The sequence below is a fragment of the Antechinus flavipes genome, chromosome 3 (assembly GCF_016432865.1).
Source record: "Antechinus flavipes isolate AdamAnt ecotype Samford, QLD, Australia chromosome 3, AdamAnt_v2, whole genome shotgun sequence".
Lineage (NCBI taxonomy): Eukaryota > Metazoa > Chordata > Mammalia > Dasyuromorphia > Dasyuridae > Antechinus > Antechinus flavipes.
Genome location: NC_067400.1, coordinates 234,494,350 through 234,517,275, shown reverse-complemented (window position 1 = coordinate 234,517,275; position 22,926 = coordinate 234,494,350). Strand labels below are relative to the sequence as shown.

At 33.3% G+C, this 22,926-nt stretch overlaps 1 protein-coding gene across 8 annotated transcripts in view; it reads right to left on the bottom strand.

Annotated features, from left to right (window-relative positions):
• The window catches only part of UBE3A (ubiquitin protein ligase E3A), a 112,147-nt gene that overhangs the window by 61,274 nt on the left and 27,947 nt on the right, over positions 1 to 22,926 (bottom strand). The window contains exons 1-3 of one of the 8 annotated variants that reach the window (XM_051984657.1): positions 15,629 to 15,722; positions 13,783 to 13,991; positions 12,338 to 12,382 (exon numbers count right to left, since the gene is read on the bottom strand). In XM_051984657.1, coding sequence (XP_051840617.1) covers positions 12,338 to 12,382; positions 13,783 to 13,930 — 193 coding nt within the window. In that variant the 5' untranslated portion in view covers positions 13,931 to 13,991; positions 15,629 to 15,722. Of the gene's footprint in view, positions 1 to 10,972; positions 11,074 to 12,337; positions 12,383 to 13,782; positions 13,992 to 15,628; positions 15,743 to 18,591; positions 18,625 to 22,926 lie in introns of those variants that run through there. The other 7 variants (XM_051984655.1, XM_051984652.1, XM_051984659.1 and 4 more) reach the window with 7 other exon arrangements.

The window sequence follows — 22,926 nt, the reverse complement described above, 5'->3', positions numbered from 1 at the left end:
AATTAATCTTAACTGAGCCTTCATTGCTTATTACTCTTCAGTGATTGATCTTCTATCTCACTTTCCAAAATATAAGTTCTAAATCTGCTTTTCTCTCCTCAAGGCACTGGCTTCACAAACCACAAAGTCTACCTTCATGCCTCCCTGAAAAAGTTGAAGTCATCCACTGAAGGAGGTGTATGTGTGATTGTTATTTACAGAGGATCCATCACCAGCTCCTTCTTCTTCCCAATTCTACACTTAGAACTACCTCCTCAACCTTACCATCCCACTTCAGTTCCATTCACAGAGGAAAAGGTGAACTTTTATTTTTCAAATATAATATCTGCTGGCCAATTTCCTGTCTCCTCTAGAAATTTCCCTTTCAATCATCATCCTTTTTTCTCTTTTATTTTCAGTTTCTCCTTTCTTTGACTTCTGTTCTGTTTCCAAAAGTGATTTAAAAATTTTCAACTGATTCTATAATATCCCCTTCCCTATACCTCTCTACTTCTCCCAGACAAACTCCTGGAAAAAGCTCTCTATGGATTGCATCAAAATCACTTAACAGAAACTGATTTCTCCAAGGTTAACAATGATTTCTTAATTGTTTAATACCAGCTGCCTTATTTTTTTTCCTTTCATTCTTCTTGAACCCTTTATAACATCTGATATTGTTCACTTTTCTAGACATCAGTGCCCTCCCTGGGTTTTAGTGATACTTTTATCCCTTGATTCTCTCCATAGCTTTCTGGGCATTCTTATTAATTTTCTTTGCTGGAAACAGCATAAATTTCTTTTCTATATTTTTGGTTAAGTCCAAGTACTTTTCTTGCCAACTAGCATTGGCAAACTCCATTATGACATCAGTTTATGATATCTAACTATCTAATTATGTATATGTATACAAATGCATTTGGAGGCATGAATATGCATAATGTGTTTAGTATCTGGAGAACTAAGGATAATTTTATATTTTTAGCTACAAAAGTTGCCACAAATGAAATTTTATGCAGTTGGCCCTTGCTGGCAATGAGATGCTCAGGATTTAAGTAGGCTAGGCCCTATATATTTTAGTTAGACTAGGACAGACTTTCTAATTTTATATAACCTACCAGAAAGCATTGCTGGGATAGCCTTCAAGAACCTAGGAGTTATGTCCAAGTCACAATGTGGCAAAAGAATTTGGGAAGAGAATTTAGTAACCATCAACTAATAAATGAATTCTTTATTGGACTACAATAATAATGCCAAAAATAGAGGACAAATGAAACATTTAAAGAATCACAGGAGAAAATTCAGAAGAGGATACAGACAAGCAAGGTTAGTACTAGACTGCCACATAAACTTAATATGTATGGTGTCCCAAAATCTTAGTGCAGTCTTAATCTTTAATAACTTAAAACAGTAGTAAGAACTGAGCGGAGATTCACAAGATAATCCAGCCCCAGCAAACTAGAATAGGCCTTGGGGCAAAGTGAATCAGTGACAGCAGTGGCAGGGGCTGTTTCCAGAGCTCTCGGCCCAAAGATAGTAAGCAGGTCACACAACTGGCCAGAAGGCACTGACAGGGGTACAGGGGTCTCTCCAACTAACACTGAGGCTGGCCTCTGTTGCTTTGCCCATCCTTGCACCCAGGCCTGGGCAAAAAGGAGCCTTAGCATACCAGAACGGTTACCCTCCTCATAGTTCCAGGGCAGAAGAGTGCTTGTGGTCACTCACAAACCAGGAGAGGACTAAATACACCTCTTCTTAGATCACATCATCTCAGAGGAACTGAAAATTTACAGATCCCTAAAAGTACCTCTAAAAAAAATAAAATGGTCTCAGGCTATAGAAGAGCACAAAAAAAAAAAAAAAAAATCGAAGAAAACTAATAACTTAAAAAAAAATAGACTAGGCTAAATGATAAAGAAAATACAAAAAAACAATTAGAAGAAGAAGACTTTAAAAAGTAGAATTGGCCAAAAGGAAAGAGAGGCACAAATGTTCCATGAAGGGGAAAAAAAAATCCTTAAAAAGTAGAATTATCAAATGGAAGCTAATGAACATAACGAGAATTCAAGAAACAATAAAACAAAATCAAAAGAATAAAAAAATAGAAGACATGAAATATGTCATGATCCCAGGGGAAAAACTGGCTTAAAAAATAGATCCAAGAGAGAGAAGGTAAAAATTGTTGGACTATACTGAAAGCCATGATCAAAAAGAGAGCCTGGATATAATCTTTCAGAAAATTATCAAGAAAAACTGCTCTGATATTCCAGAAAGAGAGGGTAAAATAGATATTGAAGGATATCCTCTCCTCTCAATCACCTCTCAAGAGAGATTCCAAAATGAAAATTTCCAAGATTATTATATCCAGAATCCCAGATGAAAGAAAGAATTCAAGTATTGTGGAGACAGGATAATGCAAGATTTAGCAGCTTCTATATTAAAAGATCAAAAGGTTTGGAATATGACATTCTAGAGAGCAAAGGAGTTAGATTACAACCAAAATCCTCTACCAACAAAACAGTATAATCCTTCAGGAGATAAAAATTGGCATTCAATGAATTAGAGGACTTTCAACTATTGTTGATGAAAAGATAAGAGCTGAAAAGAAAATTTGATTTTTAAATACAACACTCAAGAGAAACATAAAAAGGTAAACAAGAAAAAGAAATCATAAGGGACCTAAAGCTTAAACAGTTTTACACCCTACATGGGAAGATGATATTTGAAACACCTAAAAACTTTTTAGGGCAGTTAAAAAGAAAATATATAGAGTTAAAAATAAATTAGAGTTGAATATGAAGGGGTGGTATCAAAAAAAAAAAATTAAGGGATAGCAGAGGAATGTAATAGGAGAAAAGAAAAGGGAGAAGCAGTATGGGATAAATTATCTTAAATAAAAATGGCAAGAAAAAGCTTAGTGGAGGGGAAAAGAAGGAGGAGAGGAGAGTGAGTTGTTGTGCCACAGTTATTTCTCTTTTATTGTCCTGACTCAGTTTCCCTAATTGTTCTGCCTCAGTTTCCCTAAATTGTTTGTCTCGGTTTCCCTAAATTGTTCTGTCTCAGTTTCTAATTGTTCTGCTCAACCACCGCTCCCTCTCAATCATCAGAATATTTGATAAGGATAAAAGATCTTATATTTTAGAATATCAGCATGCTTCCCCCCATCCCAATCTATCAGAATATCAGATACTGTTTTATCAAGATACCTCTCCCCATGTCTGGTGCCTCCCCCCATTATGTTATCCCCATCTGCAGTGCCTCTCCCCACCCTGTCAGACTGCTCTTAGCACTCTGACTCTGTCCCTGCCTCTGTCTACCCACTGTATCTGAACCATGTGTATATATGTCATTGAGAACTCAAATTTTTTGCTGGATTCTTAGAGACTATAGTCTCATTTAGCCCTGGGACCAAACCATGGATCCATTTGGTCCCAGTAAATCTCTCCCTTTCAAATAGAATATTAAAAACTCTCTAATCTCTATCTTGCCTCAGTTTCTCCGGCATTACATAGTGAACCTTATTCTCATCAGAACTGGCTCAAAGAGAGAATAACATACATACTTAATTGGATACAAAAATCTACCTTACCATACAGGAAAAAAAAAAGGAGGGGAAGGGAATAAGAAAGGTATGGACCTGGGGGTGATAGAAGGGCAGTCAAATTGGGGAAGGGGTAGGTTTTCTTTCACAACATGACTATTATGGAAATGTTTTGTTTGACTAGACACGTATAAGCTATAACAAATTACTTGCCTTTTCAATAAGGGAGAATGGGGAGGGAAGAAAGGAGAGAATTTGGAACTCAAAAGTTTTAAAAGTAAATGTTTAAAATTGTTTTTGCATGTAACTGGGGAAAAATAAAACGATAAATAAATTTATTAAATATTTTTAAAAGGAGCAAAGTTGATCAATACAAGAGAAAGGTCAAACTGCAGAAGTAATCAAACATAATGGGTAAAGTATTTGAAAACAAAACAAAACAAAACAAAAGACACCAGTGGTATAAGGGATTTCTAATCAACAAAAACTTCTTGGAAAACAGGAAAAGTGGTCTGGCAGAATTTAAGTTTAGACCAACATGTTATACTGCACACTATAAAAAATCTTAAATGAATATATGATCTAACAATATCATATTATAAACTATTTAGAGGACAAGGATACCTTTTGTGACTATGGTTAGGGAAAATTCTTATCTTGTCAAGAAAGAGAGATATTCATCAAAGATAAAATGAATAATTTGGCTACAAAAAACTGAAAAGCTTCTGGTCATACTAAGTGAATGTAGTTAGAACCAAAAGGGATATAACCATGCAAACTTTTTGATCCAAAACTACCACAATTAGGTTTGTAACTCAAAGGGAGGAAAGCAAGAAGGAAGGGAGGGAGGGAGAGAGGGAGGAAGAGATAAGGGAGAAAAGGAAGTAGGAAGGGAGAGAAGAAAGAAGGGAAGGAGGGAGGGAGGAAAGGAGAGAGGAAGGAAGAAAGAAAGGGAGGGAGAGAGGAAGGGACAGAGGAAGGAAGAAACTACACAAAAATATTTATTTTTTGTGGTGACTATGAATTAGAAATTAGAGGGATGCCCATCAACTGGTGAATGGCTGAACAAACTTATGTAATTGTGATGGAATTCTATTGTGCTATAAAAAAATGGCAAGCAGGATGATTTCAGAAAAACCTGAAAAGACTTATGAAGTAAGCAAAACCAATAAGACATTATGCAAAGTAAGAATACTGGACTATCAACAACTGTGAATGATTTAATTATTCTTAGCAATACAATCTCAAAGGACTCATGATAAAAAATCACTTATGGAGAAAAAACTGATGCTGTCTGACCAAAGCATACTATTTTTCACTTTCCTTTTTGTTTGAGATTTTTTTGTAGAAAATGACTAATATGGAAATTTTTATAGGATTACACATGAATAATCTCTATCAGACTGCTTACCATTTCAGGGAAAAAGGGAAGAGGAAGGAGGGATAGAATTTAGAACTCAAATAAACAAGCAAAAAAACCAACAACTATTTTAAATTTGTTTTTACGTGTAGCTGGGGAAAATAATTTTTAAAAAATCTGAAGAAAAACAAATGGGGGAAAATATTGAGAGAAAACTTATTGGATTATGGTATACTAAGATATATGAAGAAATTTATACAAATATATGTATGTACCGTGCCTCTAGTAGATAAATGGTCTAAGTTAATAACACGCAATTTTCAAATGATGAAATACAAGCTATCAATTTTGAGGGGAGAAAATGGTTCAAGTCACAAATAAGGGAACTATAAATTTAAAAAAATTCAGAAGTTACACCTTATACCTCTCAGCTTGGCTAAAAATGACAAAAGAATAAATTAATAATAACTACTGGGGAGGTTGTGGATGGACAGGAATACTGCTTGTAGAACTGTGCATAAACTGGATTAACCAGTAAGGAAAACAATTTGGAATTTCAAAACCCATTACAATGTAAACACCCTATGAGCCAACAGTAATACCACTACTAGGCATTTTTTTTCCTTCTGTAGTGGCAAAGATCTGATCCACTTCATCATCACCTTCTGCCTCTTTGATTGAACCCATGAACTTAATACCTCCATTGAAGGAGTGTACTACTCAACTCGGATATCTTATTTCTCACCTAGCTGAACTACTATGAGACTTCTCTATCATGGACATGAATTAAATACTAGATTGCCTTAGTATATTTATCTTTCCCCATTAGACTGTAAGCTTAGGGCAGCTAGATAGTGTAGAGGATACAACACAGGTTTTAGAGTTCAAATCCAGTCTCAGATACTTAGTAGCTGTATGACCCTAGCAAGTCACTTAATACTGACTGCCTCAAATTGAAAAAAAAAAAAAAAATTGTAAGCTCCTTGATGGTACTGTCCATTTTTCTACATATGTATTATTCCTAGTGCTTAGCACAATGATAGCACACATTGGGAGCTTAACAAATATTTACTGACGAAAACTTAATTCGTTTATCTTGATCTATGAAATAAAACACCAATAGCCTATAATTTCTTATATAATGCTTTTTCTTGTTCTTTTATCTCAATTATTTGTATTTTAGTTGTTAAAAAAAGAAAATAAAAATTTTAAAGAAAGTCAACACAAGTTGATAGAAAAAAATTACTTCTCACTGTTCCCTTTATGTAATAATTAAACTACTAAACATGAAAAGATTTCATCAGGTAAAAAATCTTAAAACTGTATTATTTGCTATTAGTTTTGTTTAAAAGAAAACCATGCAAAATGACTAGGTATAAAATTATACCACACCTGCATATTCAAAACTCTGAATATGTTAATATCAGAAATCTCTTCCTGCTCACTTAGCATTGCTACAAATGTACACTTCTTCATATTTATCCCATCTTTTACTATTTATTCTTTAATTTAAACTTGTATTACCTGTTAGAAACATTAACATAAAAGTATTATAAGATGGGATTATAATTATTAAACCTTGCAAATATGGCATAACCTAAAGCTAATTATAATTTTATAGAAACTAACAACTTCTCTTTGTAATATGTCTCTACTATTCTCTATTGGAGAAGAAAGGTATCATTACTCCTGTTTTCTAGGACTTTTGCTTGGATCACTTTTGTATTTCTGTTACTTTCCTTTCTATATTCTGTTAAATGTAGAAAGCTTTTATAACATGGAGAGTCATATTGATAATTATGTTAATTAAGAATACTGACATTCATGCAACATGGAAAAACCACACATGTATGTCATTCTGCACAGGAATGTGTTTTTGTAGTGCGATCCAATCAATTTATAGGCATTTACTGTGTACTGTGGGCCAGGTATTGTACAAGGTGCCAGAAATTCAAAGAAAAAAATGGAATGGTCCCTGACTTCAAGAAACTTTCATTATATATAACCTCTTAGAAATGCTCAATACTTTAAACAAGCCAATGAAGCCATACTACTTACACTGATAAAGGATTAAAAACAATTAGGTTAATTTTCTTCCATATTATAGAAATCTTCCCCTTGGGCTACAGATATAATAAAAAAAGAAAATGTTATCAAAAAAGAATTTATGCAATACTATATCAATAAAAAGGTGGACCTTGTATTAGGTACCTTCTTGTCCACAAGCATTAACTTTTCCCTAGATTAAGGGAATTCCTTTCATGAAGCAAAATAAATATGCAGATTCTTATGTTACCAAAATACAGACAGTTATGAAACTCATTAAGCCAAGTTACTTTGGATTAACAACTCAAAAACTGAAGTTTAAAAAAATTTACCAGAAGCTTAAAAACAGCTCGATTGAAGTTCTTCTAGTCAGTCCCTCCTAACCCACTCTGCACTTCACGTTTAGAATGCCCTCCTTTGAATCTTCCCATCTTTAGCCAAGAGTCATATCTCTGTGAAGCCTTTATAGATCACCCTAGATGTTTATTTCTGCTGGGCCCTCTTCAAATCACCTTGTATTAATACACACACACACACACACACACACACACACACACACACACACACACACACACGTATTCTCCAGTGGCGCTAGGTGGCACAAGAATGTTTAATCTGAAGAGGAAGGCCTGAGCTCAATGTAGCATCAGATCCTACTAGATGTGACCCAGAACAAATCATTAAATTGCTTCCAACCTCCGTTTCCTCATCTGTAAAATGGCACTCATCTCCAAGGATGGTTGGAGGATAAATGAGATATTTGTAAAGCACACTCCAAACCTTAAAAGCTCTATGGATATTCTAGCTATGAGGACGATGATAATGACGAAAATCTCAGCTTTTTTGTCTTTGTAAATTTAGTACATATTTCCGAAGGATGTTGCAACAGCAGGTGCTCAATAATGTTTGTTGAGTTGAAATCAATTATTAAGCATGGGATACTTCTCACGCTTTTCATAAAAATGTTAGTTTTGGAGTGATAAAATATTTCAAAGAATCTTCAAATAACTAACAAAGTTATAAATTTAAATGTTCATATTTAGCAAAGTTATAAAAATGTTACGTATCAAGATTTCACAAAAGAGTAATATCTTAACATTTATTTCTTTTTAGCTAAAGGCATGACTCTTAATAGCTTGAGTTTTCTATGATATTTAGAAGAGAATCATTTACATAGCAAATATTAAGAAATCTCAATGTCTATTATAGCAAAAACCTGGTTTCCTTGATGCACTTTAAATCTGACACCTATATAATATATATATATATATGTATATATACACATATATATGTGTATATATACATATATATATATATATAGACACACACACACATGCATATACATACATATATATCTCATTTTTCCTAAGCTACATAAATGACATAAAGTAATGATGCACATGAATACCCTAGAGCAAGTAAATATTTGTGGGGAAGGTTACCTTTTAAAAACATATAGGGTCATCACTACATATCCATAATTATAGAAAGAAGAAATACTGTGATTTCATTGACTAAGACTGCTGAAATCTCTAATAAATGAAACTCTGAATGAATGACTCAGGGATTCTAAGTAGGAGTTTCTAAGTTATAGTCTAATAACAACTCTGACAGTGATGTGCTATATTATTCCCCACCATTACTAGACTTTGCTCTCACCTCCAATTTTAGAAATTGATTTAAGAAACTTGAAAAGTATGTATTTTGCCCACCAGCCCCACTGAACAGCTGTCTGAATCTCTCGAATATGCCCATCCCCTTCAATTTCAACATCACAATGGCAGAAACTTTCATTACCAAATTCCTGCTCTACTGAGATTCCTGAAAAGTCTGCCTCTTTCCAAGCTAAAGAGCATTACTGTCCATTTAACCTAAACTCACAGATTTCTATGAATTCAAATGAAACTTTAAAAATCAAATGTCCCCAGGTGACATATGCATTCCATTGAAAGCAGTCCTAGTAAGTAACCATTCAATTTGTTAGATTAATATTAGTTACACCAAGCCCTGATCATTTCATTTTTTTGATCAAAATACTTCAATAAATCCTTACTGACTGGTTAAGTTTCACTGCATATTAAGAATATCCTCTATATCACTTTAAGAATCTCATCCTGTTTTCCTTCATCCATCTTCATGTGTCAAGATTCTCCCTCGCTCCAATCTATCTTTGAATAACTGGCAGCATAATACTGCTAAAACACAAACTCAGACCATGTCATTCCATCACTCAAACCCAAGTAACTTACTAACATCTTTAGGATCAAATAAAAACTTCTCCACTTAGCATTTAATGCACTTCACTACTGGGCTCCAACTTCTTTTTTTCCACTCTCCTTTACATAATCTAAGATCTACTCATAGCACGCTTATTGGTGTTCTTCAAAATACTCTCATCTCCGTGACTTTTGGCATGATGCCCCTCCTCAAGGGTGCATTCTTTTTTATCTCTATCTCTGACTCTTTCCAAACTTAGGTCAACATCTCCTTTTCTGATCCTGATCCTTCCCTCTATTAACTAACTTGCAACTATGTATTTTTTTTTAATACATGTCATCTCCCATGATGAAAAGCAAGCTTTCTGAAGACAAAAATTTCTTTGGTCTTTTTATCTGTAGAACCTCACAGTAGCTATAATATTCTTGACATGGTGCCAAATATATAACTGAGTGATTGATATATGCTATAGTACAAACAAACCAGGGTACTTCTTATTCCTTTACAAATCCATCCTTCATGCTTTTGTTCATGTTAATCCCTACCTCTATTAAGATCATACCTATCTTTCAAATCCTTTCTTAAATGCCTTTTCCCTCATTAAACTTTCACTAATCACCCCAACAAGAAATATTTTCTTCAACCTCAAATCCATTTTACCTGCCTTATAGTATGTTTTATTATATATTACCATTATTACATAATATTATATATTTAAGTAAAATGCTATAACCCTCTTTCCAGATATAATGTTACATCAAAGCCAGAATCATGCTGTATTTCAATCTATCTCAGCACTTAGTCAATACCTTGTACAAAATAAACATGTAATAAATAAGATGCTTATTAAACATTTCCTCAGTTTTCAAAGTAAAGAGCTTTATTATAATTTAATTCTAGAATTACAGATTCCTAGAATTCAAATGGAATTTTAGAAATCAAATGGCTCAGGCCTCAGATGATGCAGACATCTCATTTAATATTTCCTGGCTGTGTGGCCAGGCCAAATCACTTAACCCCAATTGCCTAACCATCCCCCAATTTTTTTTTCAATTGTGATGTTAGCCAGTTTTTTTTTCTTCTTACTAAAACAAAATCTGCAATTTTATACATCATACACAATGATCCTAATTTTGCAAAGACCAAGCATGGGTTTCTCTTCTCTATTTAGATTAATAGATAATAGCAGCTAGAAATATCCTGAAATTATCTAGTTTATCATCTTCATTTTACAAATATGGTAACTGTATGTATCTCTCATCCTCTATTTGACACAAGATTAGTTTTTATTTTCACCTAAAAGGGTCAGCTAACCAGCTCTACTAGGAGGTGGCAACACTGATAGAAAGGATATGAAAAAAAACTAGCTAAAGTTCAGAATATGATATTAGGAAGCACTGGAAAGGTCTTAGAAAACATGTAGTACTCCTTTTTGTTTCAGGAAACTGGTAATCTAAGAATGTTCTTTGATTTATAATAACCACTGAATGTATGAGATAAAATCACAGATGAAAAATAATGGCACCCAAAACTTTATAATGCCTACATGGACCGAAGGGAGCAGCCTCCTAATTGCAAAACTATTTATGTTCACCCAGCACTTACATAATTTGATCTTGGAAATTTTTTCTTCCTACATTTTTTAATAGGATTGAAAATATGAGAGAGGCTAAAAAATGTTTTGAACAAATGTAATAACTAAGAAAAGCAATGTATGAGAAAAATAAAGCACATATTCAAATAGCCATGCTAAGCATTCAAATGAAACATTAAGTAAATTGCTTAATATCAAAATTGGAGGGACCTTAGAAATCATCTAGTCCAACACCTACCTGAAGCACGATTCTCCCAGTTTCAAGGCACATTTTACATGTGCTCATATAGTTTTCAGGATATATTTAAAGCTATGTTGCCAGAAGAAAGCTTGTTTAAGCTTATGAGGAAGAAAAGAATAAGCAAAAAACTCTTAAACTTACTGCAGACACCAAACAAAAAAATTTTATTTGACAAAGTTTTTTTTTAAAGTTAAACAATTTGATGACGTTTAGATTTTCCATACTTATTTTTTAAAAAATGTGTATCTCCTGCTGTGTTTAAAGCCAATTCTGTCATAAAGAAAATGAAAATGTATTGAACACAGGACCAGAAATCAGACAAGCTCAATTTTAGTCCCGGACTGAGTACTTCAGCAGCTGGGGCTTTATAGAAATTTTACTTAACTTTAGTAGACCTCATTTTTCTTGATGATAAAATGAGGAGGTATAGAAATGGGGGTTAAGGGGAAGAGGAGTTAGATTAAATGATCTCTAAGGTCCCATCTAGATTTCAAATTCTATATTCGATGGTTTTGACGATTTTCTCCTCCAAGAAATAAACAATATTACATACTACTATAACAGTAATTATCTCACTTTACACAGTAGTTGCGTTCCTAGAAAAGGGATATAAGTCAAATCATATTAGATATACTCAAGAAGCGCACTACTTGAAAGCTACGATATAAGTCAAAGTGCTTTGAGTACTATAAAACACTATTCAAATGCAAGATGGCACAATCACTGTTGTTAGTTATAATAATTGAACTCTGTGATAAATTATTTTATATAGTCAAGAATTTGTTTTCTGATATGATTATTCCCCCTTTAATTATTTATTTTATGAGTTTAGATTTTCATATACAGGTATTTGGTTCTGGTAGAACATAGTACACCTGTATTGAATAAAAAAAATTTGCCTCCCTACCCCACTGAATAGCTGTCAGATTCCAGTCTCTCCAATGGAAGTGGGCCTGAAAAGTTGGAAGAGAGATGTGACGAGCTAGAACTATATTTCCACATTTCTGCATCTCTCTCTTCCATCATAAACGTAGAAGGCAGAAGAGACAATGAAATGTTCAGGCCATAGAGGAATTAAATGTTATCAAACCTGCTACTATCTCTAAGTATGAAAAAGTGGAAAGCGCTAGGAATACGCTAACATCTAGAAGAAGACTTGAAGAAACTTAATGACTAGCAGTTGGAGCTAAGAAGTACAAGTAGGTAAGCATGTTTCTACTTATGGCTCTTTTAAGATCTCATTTAAAGTCAATTCTGAAAATATGAATTTTATTTCTGTTTTTAAAATCTGATAGTCATTTGATATGGTCTGTATAAAAATAATTATAAGTTTCCCAAATAATTTCCACCAATTTTACTTACATTCGGCTAGCTTCAATGTCGTCAGAGTGAGGTTCTCCTGGTGATCTATAAGATGTAAGTGAAAAACATTAAATAAAACATACTACTTTAGATAATAGCTACATGTTATTACATTGGAAGATATTTCTCTAAAATAAGTTTGATAATACATTAAATACTTTAGGGCACAACATATTACTAGCCAAAATTTTCAAATTTCTAATACATACTGAAAAAACTCAAGACATATGGGAAAAATAAATAAAAGGTTGCATCCTATAGATTTTGTAAAATGTACTTTACTTAATAAAAGCTAGTATATTATCTTCCTGAAAAGAGTATACAGACTCCTATGTTGGCAGTATAAGGAATCAAAATCTGAGTAAGAAATCAAGATTGTGCAGGAGGAATAAAAATTTTCACCAAAAAAATACTCAACTGCAGTTTGCTATGGTCAAACCTTCACTACTAACTCCTATAGAATGATTTACTTATGCATAATCCAAAAATGCAAATCAGTCTAAAAGGAATTCCAGCTAACATGGTAAGTTATCAGCCAATAACAGTTTGACCATTTTTATTTTTATTGACCATTCAATATTGACATTACTTTGGTTTCCTTGTACACATACTAACTAGTGGTACTGCAGATACTATTGGTCAGAAATAAACTTGAATGGGAAAGAAAAACTAAACCTTATATTAAACCTTTGCTGCAGAAAACTGAGAATTGCCCATTGATATAAAAATTGCCAACCAGTGGTTTTGTGGTATTTTGTTTATCCAATAGAAGCTATATATCTTTATTTTATATAAATATACTCAGAAAGTCAAGTCTACTAATCCAATCTTTTCTACTTCATTTCTGGGGTGCATGAATCTCTTACCCTATATGTGGCTGTTAGAAACCAGACTGAGTTACAGTAAGTGTATTCATTTTATTAGCAGTTTTAAACCATGTTATAATAGGTATAATCTAAACATTATTTTCAATACTTGCAAACTCAAAAAAATTTTTTTCTTAAAGACTAAGTTTTCAAAAGGACATCAAGTCTTGACCTAGGAATTAACCAGAAAATGAGGATTTGAACTTCAAAATTTTAAAGACATCAGAAGAATCTTAAAATCAGAGCCACCAGAAAAAAAAAGGATAATTCTGTTTTCCACTGTTCTTAAAACTACTTTAAAAATGTAAATCTTTAATGTAAAGATGTAAATCTTTAGTTGACTTTCAAAATTTTTGTTTTCCCTTGTTTGTTCATACCATTGCTAAGAGCAAGAACGCATAAATAAGGTCCCTGCTCACATTCCTGAATCTCTACATACAGCAATATTAAAATTGTAAGTTTCATTGAAAATCACTTTGAGAAATACACTGATAGCCTGCTGGAGGTGGCAGTGACTTAGCTGTGACACATATGAGAAAATTTCACTCCACCCTCTCCCCCAGGGAGCAAGCAAATCACCTTCGTGACACACCTGGTCTCCACCAGCCTTGTGGGTAAGAACCCCAAGATTGCTTCCAAACTTGTATCTCCCAGACAGAAGTGCTAAAAACTGATGATAACCCCATGTACCAGCTGACTCATTTTTGAAAGTGCGACCCTCCAGCATCAGATGTCATATTGTAAGGAGGCAGAGCAGGCTTGCAAAACAAAAAATAAACCTGCTGGCACTAAGGGAAGAGAGGCAGATTAGAAGCTTTCAAACACTTAGGCAGCAAAACTTTCAAAATTAACAGGAAAGATAAAGGAATAAAGGAAAAGGGGAGGACCCAGAGAGAACATAGAAAGGGGGAGGGAGGGAGACTGCAAAGGTATAAAGATAAGACACAAGCAAGGAGGGGAACAAATCCAAGTCTTAGAAGCAAAGATATATAAGTGCTGCAGAGATGTGAGACTCTTCCAGAAGAGGATGGAAGCTATGTCAATTACCATATAACAAAAACATTCCAATCTAGCTTTAATGTATAGCTTTTCCCATTTCTGTTGGCTCCACAGAGGAAAAGGGTGACTAATATTTAAATAAAACTACCAGGTTTAACTTGGTTTTGGAAACTGATCACTTGACTATAAAATCAAAGTCAATTACTCAAAACCATTTACAAGTGATGAATAATTTAAAATCAATCTGGACAGGGGAAATGATAAAAGATGACTAAGGATGAAGGACAGATTAATGAGTTTAATTTAAATCTTCAATCTAAATGGTTATCCTATATATCTTTCTAGTCAATTTTATTGATATGATTGTTTTTAACTAAAAGATAACAGTATCTATAGAACAAATACAAAAATTTTCCTTGTAGAAATTTAAACAAATGGTTTGAGTCAATTATGTATCAAGTTTCTAGTAGCCCTGCTTAAATTGCATTTTATAAATTACTTTTCTAACCCAATAGTGAGAGGACAGTAAACAAAACTAGCAAGATTCCAAGTCAGGTCCTTTCAACTTTCAAAAACTAGAGTATCAAGTACTTTGCAATGATATTAAATAATTTTCAATCATTTGTTCAATAGAAGCTAGTTATCCTTTCATGTCAAGTATTTATGATTTTTAAGGAGTACAACAAGGAAATTATTTGTTTAAGCAAACTTAGAAAACATAACTAAAGGAAAAAATTATTTTGGGGGCACTCTCATTAAGACTTTCATTTTTAAAATTTAACAAAAAGTAAATTATTTTAGAAATAAAAAAAATCTCAGAACAAATGCTCATATAACTTTCAGTCTTGATTTGGATTGCAGAAAATGTGATCATAAGACACTCATTAATCTGAAAACTGCAGCATGAGCTAGCAAATTCATATGGTGGCTCACTTCCAGTAGTACTGGGTACAGCTTCTCCATTCTGCAAACCACTCCTTTTCCCTCCACTGTAACTCTCTCTAGGACAGAAAAGTACACTGATTTTACTAAAGCTGTAAAATCTGCTAAGATAATGTTTTAATAAAAAGTTTACCAAGGAAAAGGCATATTTAAAGTTTAAACTTTTAATAAATCTTCTGATTATTTTCTATAAAGTTCAAAAATAAATGTTTACACAGACATAAACCTGGAATCATTTCCCTACCAAAATACTCTGCTCTGTCATTTATCCATATAGACTTACGGTAATGACTATTACTGACATTTTTAAAAGGGGAAAAAGGTAATGATAATTTTTGGAGAGACATGAAAAAGTATGCCCAACATTCTTGATTATATCTCTACCAATTTTACATTTTATTTGTATAACTACAATAGTCACTGCATAATCTTATTTCATAAGATGATAGCCCACCAAAGACCATGAAATAACATTCAAAGTTACCTTTTACAAGCTGTGGCCATTCGGTGACATCGAGGTGATCACAGCTTTGAGTCACTGATTAAAAACAGGTTGTCACACCAGTCTAGTTGCTAACTTGAGCTGAGCGTAGGCTTAATAACTCTAATAAAAACAAACTTTCAGTTAGAATTCCTCAAAGTTAGCATTTCAGTCCAATGTTCAGAGCACTCCTCTTTAAAACTTTTGTCAACTTCTAAATGTAAGAGCATACCATTATAATCTTCATTAAAAAAAAGAAAAAACAATGATTTATTACATCTCTATTAAGTAAGGCACTGTAATAGACACGAAGATAGAAGGTTGTTCTTAACAACAAAAATCCTTCTTTCAAAAACAATCCACTTGAGTGGAAGGGAGAAGGGAAGCCAAGGATATTGGTGTTAGGGTTAGGAGTTATGTTGGTAGAAGTAAATAAAAAACTATAAAAAAATCAGCATTGTAAGCTGACAAGTGGAAGGGAGAGAGGTTCAGGTAGAATATGTGAGGATAGAAAGAACATTTTCAGCTCAAGAAAATTGGAGATAAAATTTACTGGAAGAGTTAGCATCTGAGCAGGGCTTCAAAGAAAGGGAGATAGAATGCTTTTGAGGAGAGGGGGAATCCATTCTAGTGGGAAAAGCCATATGCATAGGTATACAGATCAGAGAAAGTAGGAACTGAATAGGAAACAGGAGAACAATTTAGTTTGTTTAAAATAATGTACATAAAGGAAGAATAATATAAGATATAGTTGGGAAAAGTGTACTGAAGCCATACTAACAGGTCTTGAATGTAAAGAAAGGAAGGTTCAAGTTCTCAATACTCAATGAAAGGTTTTTTTTTTTTTTTTTTTTTTTTAGTACAGAAATTGAAAAGAATAATATTATTAGATGAAGGACAGACAGAAGGGAAGGACTGCTGAGAGGGATAGATAATAGTTCAGGTAAGAAAAAATGAGGGCTTGAATTTACTTATCCTCAGTAGGATGGGAAATAAAGTAAAGAATGTGGGAGAGACTGCAGAAGTAGAACTGATAAGACTTAGCAACTAACTAGTATGGATATTCAGAGGTAAAAGAGAAGCAATGTTTAATAATGACTCCAGTGATTCTGGTTATTTGCCTATAACTAGAAGAACAATGGTACTGCCAACAAAAAGAGGCAAATTAGAAGAAATGGCAAGTTGTAGGGAAAAGATACCGAGTTAAGTTTGGAACATGTTGAGTGAAGTGGGGTGGGATATATATGAAAGGCAGTTGAAAATATGAGCCTAGAATTTTGGGGAGGTGAGAAATAGAGATAGATTCAGAAAATAAATGTATAAAGGTGATAATTCAAGCTATGGTTTTTAAAACTTTAAGTTTATACTTAGCTTATAACCCACATTTATGAATACGAACAGAGGTTAAGAGTTTGAGAGATAAGATATAAACAAAACTTATAATAGGAGCTTAATGAGACCATCATGAACATTGAAATTTTGAAAAAAGTCAATAATTGGGCACATATTTGATAGAACAGTATAAAAATATAAATGAATACTGAAGAAACACTCTGTAGGGCCATTAAAGACTATGTTGGATTACTTTACATGAGTTGAACAAACATTAGCAAAATTCCTTAGGAGGGCACAGCTAGATGGCAGAAGTCAAATCCAGCCTCAGAAATATAACACTTACTAGCTCTGTGACCCTGGGCAAATCATTTAACCCCAATTGATTCACAAAAACCAAACAAAAATTAAAAAAAAAAAGTTCCTTAAGATACTGCAAAAGGATACCTAATTCTTTATTAAACTATGAAACTTATTGTCCAAAAGCTAAAAAATTTTCCCAAAAGAGACATCAAGATAAACCTATATGTACACATACCCATGCCTAAAGACACATCTCCCAAAAGTGTTCACTGTTTCTACCACAGCTGGTCCTACTAGTAATCTTTCAGTGATGTCACATGAGAACTCACAACTACCAGGAATCCTCATACTAGTTCAGCCAGTATACGCAAGTCCAAAATAATAACGTTCCTTAACGGTTTTGCTAGTTTCACTTTGTCTACAATTACAGCAGGCCTATGAGAAATAGTTCTAGAAAGAGCCAACACTTCTAGCCAACTGGAACTGATACCTAGTAGTTTGACAGAAGTTTAAGGTATGGGCCTCAAGGTAAAATAACACAATACCTTGCTCACAAAATATAATGAAAAAAATGGTACCATTAATATTTCAAGAAAGTTCTGAATTCTGAATGTAAAACTTGTAGACTACAATTACCTAAGAAGACAAAAGATCATTCCTAGGCCTCCAAGAAATCTAAGAATTATTACAGATTTACAGCTAGAAGGAAATTTCCAATCAAATTTAATGTTATCTACTCAGGTGAAAAATAGATATTTATAAACAGAAAAAAGGTTTGTAAGTTTCTTATCATTGCTGGTCTCAAAGTTGCATTAGGGTTTTTAACAACAGCAGTTGAAGACTAAAGAAATTCTCTCAATCAAAACCATAAGGATTTTTAAGGACTCCTTGTAGTCTGACATTTTCTAGGGACATGAACACGTGAGTATTATACTCCTTTCTAGTCTTTACTCATGTACATATCAAGAGCTACTGAGTGGTACCAAAAAGACAACATTTTAGATTTATAAGTTTCAAGTATTACTCTGTCTGAATTATCTTATACATTAAAATGACAGATAAAAATAATTTGCTAAAGCGTAAATATTTGGACATTACTGACAATTACCTATTACATTTCCCTCCTCATATTATAGATATTTATGTTTTAATTAAGAAACAGCTTTCTTCCTATCCCTTATGGATTTGAGCACTATATCCAAATAGGTTTAATAAATATTATTCTATGTCCCATTATGATTGTGACAATATTCAAATTCTGATGCAAGTGCAGTCAAGAGCTGATATTAAGACATTATTTTTATGTGAATATATAAAAAATACAAACATACCATATTTCTCTAGTACTTCAGGTGATCTTGTGAACTCTAAAATCAGGCTTTTACAGAATCCTGACCTATAATACAAAAACATGCCTTATTTAAGTTTTTGAACCAATAAATCATGAACTTTATCTTCACTATATGTTTTAAAATAAAATTATCACTACACATTTATTGTACACAATATGCAGTAAGAGGAATACTATATGTCCTATTATTGCTTAAGTTGCCTAATCAGGACAGTAACAAAGCCGAAGTTGTAATTCTGGCTGTTGCTGCTACTGAATGAAAATCTACAAAGCCTTAAATATGCTACCTAAATCATCATTATGAATTATTTTTAAAATTTATGGTTAACAGGAGAACATTGTACACAGTAACAAAGCAAGATTATCTGATGATCAGCTGTAATGAACTTGTCTTATCAATGCAGTAATCTAAAATAATTCCAAAAGACATGGATTGAAAAATGCCATCCACATCTAGAGAATACTATGGAGACTAAATGTGGATTGAAGCATAGTATTTTTCACTTTGCTTTTTTCTTTTTCATGCTTTTTTCCCCTTTAGGTCTGATTTTTCTTGTACAACATAACAAAATGAAAATATATTTAAAAGACTGCACATGTTTTAACTTATATCAGAATACTTTCTATTTTGGGGAGAGAAGGAAGAAAAATCAGGAACACTAAGTCCTTATAAAAATGAAAGTTGAAAAAAATTATCTTTATAGGTATTTGGAAAAATAAAATACTATTGAGGGAAAAAATATGGTTAAACTATTCAAAGATTCCACAAATTCTAATAGTTCAAATTTGGTTGTTTCAAATATGTTCTAAATTTCCTCTATTCTCAATTTCTTATATTGGTTAGGATTCATAAAAAAATAAATAAATAAACTTGTCCATTTGCAATAGTTTATCTTTGTGGCCAGATGTACCACAAAAACAATTATTTATAGACATTAGCTTATGTGTCACTTGAAGAAAAAAAGTTCAGGTATGAATGGAAACTGTATTTCTTGCCTTTAAAAATGAATGCTATTGTTTCTTAAGTTCATTAAGGCAAAGTTCTCTGAATTTAAATATCTCACAAGTTCACTGATTGGGGTTAAGGTTTTTTCTTTCCTCGACATTTATTTTCATCACGGAGTATTTTATTCTTCTATGGTGACATTTTGCTTTTTGAATGCTAGTGGAGCAGGGATTATCTGGCCCTTAAGAAATAATTCTTGATGAAGAAATCACCTATAAATAGGGAATAATTCTTGACTAAACATTAGAAATTCACAGACGGTAAAATGGACAATGTTCATTATGTAAAATAAAAAGGTTTTGCATAAACAGTACCAAATGTAGCTAAAACTAGAAGAAAAACAGCTAACTTTTGAAAAAGTTTTTCTGTTAAATGTTTCATTTCCAAGATATAGATACAAAGTAATCAAATTTATAAGAATGAAAGTCACTTCCCAATTGAGAAATGATCAAAAGATATGAATTGGCATTTTTCAGAGAAAGAAATCCATGTTTTATTAATAGCAATAGAAATTTTCAATTCTTACAGAAATGTAAATTGAAACATTGACAAGTTACTATCTCAAACCCAAAAGAATGGCCAAAAAAAAAAAAAAAAGAAGAAGAAGAAGAAGAAAAAGGGCTGTGACACATTGATGATGGGGCTGTGAACTGATCCAGCCATCACATATACCCTTTGACCCAGCAATACTGCTAACTAGGTTTATACCCTTAAGATCAAAGAAAGAGAAAAAGGATCTAAATATAAAAAATATTTATAGCAGCTATTTGTGGTGTCAAAGAATTGCAATCTGAGAAGGTATCTATCAATTTGAGAATAGCTGAACAATTTATGAGACATGAATGTGATGGAATATGATCATGCTATAAAAGGTTTCAGAGAAATCTGGTAAGGACTTGTATGAACTGATATAATATGAATTAAGCAGAAACAGAAGAACAATTTATACAGTAACAGTAAGATTACAAAGACAACTCTGGAAGATTTAGGAACTTTAAGCAATATAATAACCAAACAGAATTCCAGAGGACATATGATGGAACATGCAATCCATCTTTAGAAAGAAAAATAATGGACAGTGCAGATTGAGACATTTTTGACATGTCTAATAGAGGAGTTTGCTTTCCCTGACTATATATTTGTAGTGGCTTTTCTTTTTCTTATCTTCTCAGTGGGTGTGGAAAATGAAGGTGAGAAAGGGAAAATACATATTTAAAAAAAAAATTTAAGGAGGATTCTTGGAAGGATACTGGGAAGTATGTTGGTAAATTTCAAGCTCTCCCCGTTGTCCTCAGGGAGAACACTGACTGTTGAAAAATCAAGACCTGAGGCAGAACAGGGTCCTCCTAATACAACCTGAGAAGATCAGAAGATAGACCTGAGCAGGGGATTAGCCAGGTTAGCTGGGCTGAAACACTAAGTGGGGACCTTTCTAATTAACTGGGTGTGGCTTCAGCCTCAGCAGGAACCAGGAACCTGGGCTGATTGGGAAGGCCAGACCCAGTGGTGCTGCTGAGACACAACGCCCAGCAAAAAGGAACCAGCACCCGAGTGAGTGCAGAAACAGTAGGACATTCACTGGCAGTAATTGTGGTCTGGGGTTCGGAAAGCTGAAAGAAAGCTTCAGGCACCATCTCCCTACCCCACAATTAGGGGAAAAAAAGCTTTTACCCCAAAGAGTAACATGAAATGGCTCCCTACTAAAAAATAAATAAATAAATAACCATTTAAGAAAAACAAGAGGATGGTTATAAAAACCAACTAGAAAAGGAGGTATACAGAATCTCAAAGATGAAAACATTTGAAAATTAGAATTGGGCAGGGGAAGCCAGTGAAGCTATGAGATTAAGAAATAACAAAACATTATAAAGAATGAGGAAACAGAACAGAATGAGAAGCATCTTATAAGAAAAATGATAGATCTGGAGCACTGATCAAGAAGAGAAAGTTACATGAACTGATGCTGAGTGAAATGAGCAGGACCAGGAGATCATTACATACTTCAACAACAATACTATATCATGATCAATTCTGATGGACATGGCCCTATTCAGCAATGAGATGAACCAAATCAGTTCTAATAGAGCAGTAATGAATTGAACCAGCTACACCCAGCGAAAAAACTGGGGGATGACTGAGAACCACTACATAGAATTCCCAATACCTCTATTTTTGTCCACCTGAATTTTTGATTTTGTTCACAGGTTAATTGTACTCTATTTCAAAGTCCGATTCTTTTTGTACAGCAAAATAACTGTTTGGACATGTATACTTATATTGTATTTAATGTATACTTTAATATATTTAACATGTATTGGTACCTGCCATCTGCGGGAGGGGGTGGGAACAAAAGGTTTGGCAATTGTCAATGCTGTAAAATTACCCAGGCATATAACTTGTAAATAAAAAGCAATTTTAAAAAAAAGTTTAAAAAAAAAAAAGATAAAGTATATTGGACCACCAGAAAGTTGTGACCAAAAAAGAGAACTTTTACAGTAATGCAGGAAATAATCTAAGAAAATTGTCCTGGACATGAGGAAAGTAGAAATAGAAAAAAATTCCACAATCACACCACCTCAAAAAGATCCTCTGTGGAAAACATACAGGAATATTATTGCCAAATTTTGAAACTCCCAGATTAAAGAGAAAAATTTGCAAGAAACGAGAAAATAAATTCAAATATGCTGGAGCTACACTTAAAATTATGCAAGATTTATCAGCAGTTACAAAAAAAGACTGCAGGTCCTGGAATCATATCTATTGACAATCAAAAGAACTAGCCTGAGGCAAAAAATATTATGTATAGCAAATTATATGTAATCCTGAATGAGAAAAAAAAGGAACTTCAATGAATTTACAGATTTTCAGGACTTTCTATCAACCAAATTAGAATTTTACAGAAAATGTACATTTACAGAAAATCAAAGATCAATTTTAAGGAAATCAACATGGACAAATTGGGTCTTTTTAAGGGAAGTGTACACTATATGCTTAAGATTCACATCAACAATAGATCTAGTAAGCTCAAAAGAAAGAGTGAGGGCAGAGAGTTAAGGTAAAAATAGTAATCATGTCATACAAATGAAGTGCAGAGGGACACAGAGGCATCAGAGCGGGGAAGAGAGCTCATAGTTCTGAAAACCTGCTCACATTGGGAATGGGTATTATAGGCAATGCTACATATATATCATGAAGGGTATTGCTCCCTCCAAAATCTATTAAAAAATGAAGAAGAAGCAATGGGCAGATGGGGAAGTAAAGAGTGAAGGAAGAAGACAAGGGAGGGATCTTTGGGTGGGGGAGATTAAG